Here is a 7,022-nt window from a genome sequence, read left to right as displayed (position 1 = left end):
TCTTACAAAAACCACTATATAACTAGGATAAATACAATGTCAAATATATTTTAAACATAAACAATTTCAGTGCTTTTATGTAACCAAAATGAATGTTCACAATGCAATGATAAGTTTTTTCTCATCACATTATATCTTAAGTATCATATATAAATAGGTATAATATAATATTTTTAATTTTACAACCCTATTTCACACTAAATGTTACTAACTGTGGATGATGTAACATTAATTTTTTAAAAGAAAAATGTGGATATTGTGCTTTTGTAACATAACACTAATTCATTAAAAACATATGATCTCTCCCAAACAAATCGAATGTTTTTCCGTCAAGAAAATAATAAAATCGTATGTTTTGTTTATTTTGTAGGCATCATACCAACCATCAATAGCTTTACTTACAATGCATATAATAACCATTATGAGTACATTAGATATATATATACATATATATATATATATATATATATATATATGTTTTAACCCATATATATATATACAAGAGCGAGCGAGACACTTCTACCAAACACACAGTGACACAGATCAAGAGAAAAAAATGGGAGAGACCAAAAATGGCGAGAAAACGCGCGTTTTGGTGGTGGGAGCGACGGGTTACTTGGGGAAGAGAATCGTGAGGGCGTGTTTGGCTGAAGGTCACGAAACTTACGTTTTGCAGCGACCAGAGATTGGTTTTGACATCGAGAAAGTCCAACTCCTTTTGTCATTCAAGAAACTTGGCGCTCGTCTCGTCGAAGCTTCTTTCTCCGACCACCAAAGCCTCGTATCAGCAGTGAAACTCGTAGACGTCGTTGTCTCCGCCATGTCGGGCGTTCACTTCCGTAGCCATAACATCCTTGTCCAGCTCAAGCTTCTTGAAGCCATCAAAGAGGCTGGTAATGTTAAGGTAATGAAAGTAAAGATTAAGATTGGTCGGTAGAAAAAGTTAAAAGATTGCCGATAGGATTGTTTTTTTTTTTTTTTTTTTTTTGCTAAAATTTGTTGCCGATAGGTTTGTTGTTTTTAACTTTTACGTCTCCTAAAGTAAAGGACCTATAAACAAATCAAAAGTGTTTTAATTTGATAAAACATTTCCTTGTAGTACTTTGGATGGGTATCTATCATTTTTTTCAAAAAATAATAAGACATAAATTTATTTTTTTCAGCGGTTTTTACCATCTGAGTTTGGTATGGATCCACCACGTATGGGACATGCGTTACCACCAGGCAGAGAAACATTCGACCAGAAAATGGAAGTGCGTCATGCTATTGAAGCTGCAGGATTACCTTACACTTACGTCGTTGGCGCTTGCTTCGCTGCATATATGGCAGGAAACTTATCTCAGATGAAAAATCTACTCCCTCCAAAGAAAAAAGCTTATATATATGGAGATGGAAACGTAAAAGCTAAAATCATTACTCCCTCCAAAGAAAAACTTTACTCTTCTGAGTGTGGTTATTATTTAGCTGTTAGATTTGAATGATTAACCTCATAAAGTTTCTAAAGCAGTCAAGCTTTAACGGTGTTATCTTCGTAGTGGTGTTCGCCGATGAAGACGTTTATTGGTGTGTATATAACCCGGTTTTCCGGTTAGATGTAAATGTGTAATCAGATTAGTGGTTTAGTTCGGTTTAGAATAGCGCTTGCTATATATAAGTGTAAATATTCATTTTATCATTTATGGAAATATATTTTCTGTAACAAACTTCTTCTTCTCTCTCAAAAGCTTGATCGTAATATGGTATCAGAGCTTCTATCGAGCTCGTTTTCTTCGTGATTTCTTCGCGTTTTCTCTTGCTCGAGCTCGGATTACGGTTTATCAAGCTTTGATGGTGTCAGTGAAGAAGATTCCTCGACGATCGAACCGTACGGCATCTTCCTCTGCACGGAACGCTCCGATTGCTTCTCCGGCGACATCGAGTCCGGATCTACAGGCTACGGGAGCTCCGGCGAGTATGGATCTTACGGTTTCGGTTCATTCTCCGTTCTTTATGCACACATCCGATCATCCAGGTTTACAGATCGTCTCTCTTAAGCTCGATGGTGAAAACTTTGATGATTGGGAAGCTGCAATGAAGATAGCTCTAGATGCGAAGAATAAAATTGGTTTTATCGATGGATCGCTACCGCGTCCTCCGGAATCCGATTCAAACTTTCGCATTTGGTCTAGATGCAATAGCCTTGTTAAGTCATGGATCCTTAACTCGGTTTCTACTCAGATTTATCGTAGCATTCTTAGGTTGAATGATGCTACAGATATATGGTGTGATCTCCATAGCAGATTTCATTTGACAAACTTGCCAAGGACTTACAATCTTACACAGGAAATTCAAGACCTCCGTCAAGGCTCTCTTTCTCTCTCGGATTATTTTACAAAACTCAAAACATTGTGGAGTAATCTTGAGAACTGTGAAGAGGCAGAGGATCCCTGTGTTTGTGGTCAAGCACAACGTCTTCAACAGAAAGCTGAAAGAGCGAAGATAGTGAAGTTCCTTGCAGGCCTCAATGAATCCTATGCAGTGATCCGCCGTCAGATAATCATGAAGAAGACCTTACCATCACTGACTGAAGTGTACAATATCTTGGATCAAGACGATAGCCAGAAGAGTTTTACAACTGCTATTACTCCAGCTGCTTTCCAAGTCTCTGAGAATGTAACTTCAGCTCAGGCTTCTGCTCAGGCTTCTTCAGGTATCTGTTATGTGCAATCTGGTGCACATAAAGGGAAACCAATATGCTCTTTCTGCAACAAGGTTGGCCATATTGCAGAAAGATGCTACAAGAAACATGGTTTTCCACCAGGCTATCTCTTCAAAGGAAAATCGACAGATAGAGTTCAGAAGCCACCAACTTCTACTCAGTCTGATTCGAAGCCACCTACTCTTGATGGATTGATTGGCAACTTATCTAAAGATCAGATACAGAAGTTCATCGCCCTGTTCAGCTCTCAGCTTCAGAACACATCAGTCTCTAATCCTACAGAAGCTTCATCTTCTCAGACTGATATCACGGGTATCAACTTCTCTCAGTCTACATTTTGTTTCATTGGAATTCTCACTGTATCTCAAAATATTTTGGGAAATGAAACATGGATTCTTGACTCTGGAGCTACTCATCATGTATCCCATGATAAAGCTTTATTTGCTTCTTTGGATACCTCTGTAGAGAGCTCTGTTAATTTGCCAAACGGTTGCTTGATCAAGATAAGTGGAGTTGGAAATATTCGCATAAACAAACATATTCTTCTCAGAAATGTTTTGTTTATACCGGAATTTCGACTTAACCTCATCAGTATCAGCTCGTTGACTACTGATATTGGCTCACGAGTGATATTTGATCCCACTTCTTGTGAAATACAGGATCTTACCAAGGCTGTGATGATTGGTCATGGTAGAAGACAAGGAAATCTGTATGTGCTCGATGTAGAAAACATGTCCACAATGGTGAACGCAGTTGTTGACATTGGAACTTGGCACAACAGATTAGGCCACGCTTCTTACTCTAGATTGGACTTGATATCAGCAGACTTGGGCACAACTCGACAGAAGAATAAAGGAAGTTCCTACTGCCACATTTGTCATTTGGCTAAACAGAAGAAATTAGCTTTTACTTCTCCCAACAATATGTGTAATTCGATCTTTGAGCTTTTACACATTGATGTTTGGGGACCATTTTCGGTTGAAACAGTTGAAGGTTATAGATATTTTCTGACAATTGTGGATGATTATTCAAGAACAACTTGGATCTATTTGATGCGTACAAAGAATGAAGTTCTCACTCTGTTTCCTGCTTTCATTACACGAGTAGAGAATGAATACAATGTGAAGGTCAAAGCAGTTAGATCAGATAATGCTCCAGAACTCAACTTCACATCGTTCTACGCAGAGAAGGGGATAGTGCCTTATCACTCATGTCCTGAGACACCGGAGCAGAACTCAGTCGTCGAACGCAAGCACCAACATATGTGGCTCGGGCTTTCATGTTCCAATCACAACTTCCGCTGGCATATTGGGGTGAATGAGAAAGCGGTTGGTTGTAAAGTTCTTTACTCATTGAAGTATAATGCTGATGGCACTCTTGAAAGACGAAAAGTTCGTGTTGTTGCTAAAGGTTTCACTCAAAAGGAAGGACTGGACTACACAGAAACATTTTCTCCAGTAGCAAAGATGACAACAATACGGTTTCTCTTAAAGGTAGCTGCTTCTCGAAATTGGTTTCTTCATCAACTTGATATTTCAAATGCCTTTTTGAATGGAGAGTTGGATGAAGAGATCTATATGAAGATACCAGATGGCTATGAAGAGAGAAAAGGTATTACTCTGCCTAAGAACTCTGTTTTTAGATTGAACAAATCCATATATGGTCTAAAACAGGCGTCACGGCAGTGGTTCTTGAAGCTTTATGCTGCTCTGTTGCGTTTGGGTTTCTCTCGAGCAACTGGAGATCACACACTTTTCTTGAAAACATGTGATGATGGTCAGTTCGTTGCTGTATTGGTTTATGTGGACGACATTGTGGTGGCAAGTACAAACGAGTCAAGATCAAAGAGTTTGATACACGACTTATCTCAGCAGTTTAAACTCAGAGATCTTGGTGTTCTCAAATATTTTTTGGGCTTGGAGATAGCACGCAGTAGTAGTGGTATATCTATTTGCCAGCGCAAATATGCTTTGGAGCTTCTCACTTCTTCGGGCATGCTTGGATGTAAACCTGTTTCTACTCCAATGATACCGAATCTGCATTTGTCTATTGATGAAGGTATTCCTGTTGACAACCCTGAGATGTACAGAAGTCTGGTTGGTAGATTGATGTATCTCACCATTACAAGGCCTGATATCACATACGCTGTCAACAAGCTTTGCCAATATTCATCTGCTCCTAAAGTACCACATCTACATGCTGTCTATCGCGTCTTACAATATGTAAAAGGGACTGTTGGCCAAGGCTTGTTTTATTCTGCTACTCCAGACTTGACACTGAAAGGGTTTGCTGATGCAGATTGGTCAACATGTCGTGATAGTAGATGATCAACCACTGGAATGTCTATGTTTCTTGGTGATTCTTTAATCTCGTGGAGATCCAAGAAGCAAGATGTTGTTTCTTGTTCTTCTGCAGAAGCTGAATATCGAGCACTGTCTCAAGCTTCAAAGGAGTTGGTATGGTTGATCAAACTGATTCAAGACTTCAAGGTACCTTTGCTTCAGCCTCCTATCATGTTTTCTGATAGCACTGCAGCCATATACATTGCAACGAATCTTGTGTTCCACGAACGGACGAAACACATAGAGAATGACTGTCACTCTGTTCGTGAACGACTTGATAGAGGCATTTTGAAGACGCTTCATGTTAGGACTACGGACCAAGTTGCTGACATTATGACTAAACCATTGTTTCCTCACCAATTCAATCATCTTAAGTCCAAGATGAGTCTCCATAACATCTTTGAAGTCTCATCTTGAGGGAGCCTATTGGAGTATATAACCCGGTTTTCCGGTTAGATGTAAATGTGTAAATCAGATTAGTGGTTTAGTTCGGTTTAGAATAGCGCTTGCTATATATAAGTGTAAATATTCATTTTATCATTTATGGAAATATATTTTCTGTAACAAACTTCTTCTTCTCTCTCAAAAGCTTGATCGTAATAACGATATCGCAAAATACACCGCAAAAACACTAGACGATCCACGAACAGTGAACAAAACCGTGTATATCAGACCTCAGGACAACATTCTCACGCAAAGTGAATTGGTTAATATTTGGGAAAGCCTAACCGGAAATGAATTAGAAAAGAACAATATTGCTGCAAAAGACTTCCTTGCCAACATTGAACGTAAGTACAATCATAATGTATAACATAATATATAACTACTATATATCAATTTCAGCTAGACGGATTTAATAGACTAGACTTTATGTCCATTTAAAACATAAAGCCCATTATATGTTAATTTATTTTGTTACATAAATGTAGACATGGAGATTCCACATCAAGCAGGGATAGGACATTTTTATCATATCTTCTATGAAGGATGTCTCACTGATCACGAAGTCAGAGAAGATGAAGAAGCGTCAAGTCTATATCCGGATGTCAAATACAAGCGTATGGATGATTATTTAAGAATGTACCTCTGACTACAATTTGGTCAAAATCATATCTATGATAAATATGCATATCATAAGTTTGAAGTTTTTATATTCATTTATTTTCGTGTTACTCAAAGTTGAATGTACTGATTATGCAACAAAGAAATATGATCTCTTATTTTCTTAACAACCATACCAGAACAACAACAAAATTTTAATTACGTTCAAGCCACAAAAGGATGAAAACTGAATACAAATAAATGAGGAATCCATAAATGAGATGCATTAGAAACGGAGGAAATAGAGATTTCAATACTATAAGGCAACCAATTAACAAAATCCGTAGGTAAAGCCAACTAATAACTTCTTCTTTTTTTAATCAAACACTACTTAATTAGTACTCGAAAAAAAAAATCTACTATTCCAAAATAGGAGAGCTTGCCAGAGAGCAGCGCCAATATGGCTATTGTATCTACAATAGATTTTCCCACATACTGGATAAAATGGAACGAATTAGAAGTAAACAAGATAGATAGAGAATGAATATCAAAGAGAATTCTTTGAATCCAGACATTATTTTCTTTTGATTTGAGGAAAGTCATGAGTGTCTTTGAGTCCGAAAAAACATTGAGTACTTGAAATACGTCGGGAAGCTGCTGTTGATACTGCAGCTTTGAACGCCAAGGCCTTCGCTACAAAGGCAGAGAAAACAAAGCGGAGTTTTGAGGAGAAGTTGCATGCTTGCCTTGCTAAACCGTCTAGGAGATGCCAGCCCAAACCGCAGTTGCCAATGGTTGCATCCCAAGCTACATCGGAGAAGATACTCCAAGAGTTGGTACCTTAAAAACCAGAAGACGGGCACAATAGACCATTACACAGAGCAGAACAAGAACAATCCACAATAGGCGACACTATAGAGCGTTGTACAGAGTCATGAGCT

General features: G+C 38.2%; 1 protein-coding gene and 1 long non-coding RNA gene across 2 annotated transcripts; both read left to right on the top strand.

Annotated features, from left to right (window-relative positions):
• Positions 1–495: 495 nt before the first annotated feature.
• On the top strand, positions 496–1,703 carry LOC108856439 (pinoresinol reductase 1). The gene is made up of 2 exons (XM_018630232.2): positions 496–904; positions 1,164–1,703. The coding sequence occupies exons 1-2, from the start codon at positions 557–559 to the stop codon at positions 1,479–1,481; spliced, it is 666 nt and encodes a 221-aa protein (XP_018485734.1). The 5' UTR covers positions 496–556; the 3' UTR covers positions 1,482–1,703.
• A 3,935-nt stretch (positions 1,704–5,638) lies between these two features.
• LOC130512312 (uncharacterized) lies at positions 5,639–6,197 on the top strand. The gene is made up of 2 exons (XR_008945824.1): positions 5,639–5,828; positions 5,970–6,197. It is a non-coding gene; the product is annotated as an uncharacterized LOC130512312 (long non-coding RNA).
• Positions 6,198–7,022: the final 825 nt, after the last annotated feature.

Source organism: Raphanus sativus, chromosome 5, assembly GCF_000801105.2.
Source record: "Raphanus sativus cultivar WK10039 chromosome 5, ASM80110v3, whole genome shotgun sequence".
In the NCBI taxonomy this organism is placed as follows: domain Eukaryota; kingdom Viridiplantae; phylum Streptophyta; class Magnoliopsida; order Brassicales; family Brassicaceae; genus Raphanus; species Raphanus sativus.
This window is presented reverse-complemented; position numbering and strand designations above follow the sequence as displayed.

Bases quoted from the DNA above. Each gene is read 5' to 3' on its own strand.
- LOC108856439 (XM_018630232.2), top strand. From the start codon at position 557: ATGGGAGAGACCAAAAATGGCGAGAAAACGCGCGTTTTGGTGGTGGGA. The intron at 905-1,163 runs GTAATGAAAGTA...TATTTTTTTCAG, and splicing joins AAGAGGCTGGTAATGTTAAG to CGGTTTTTACCATCTGAGTT.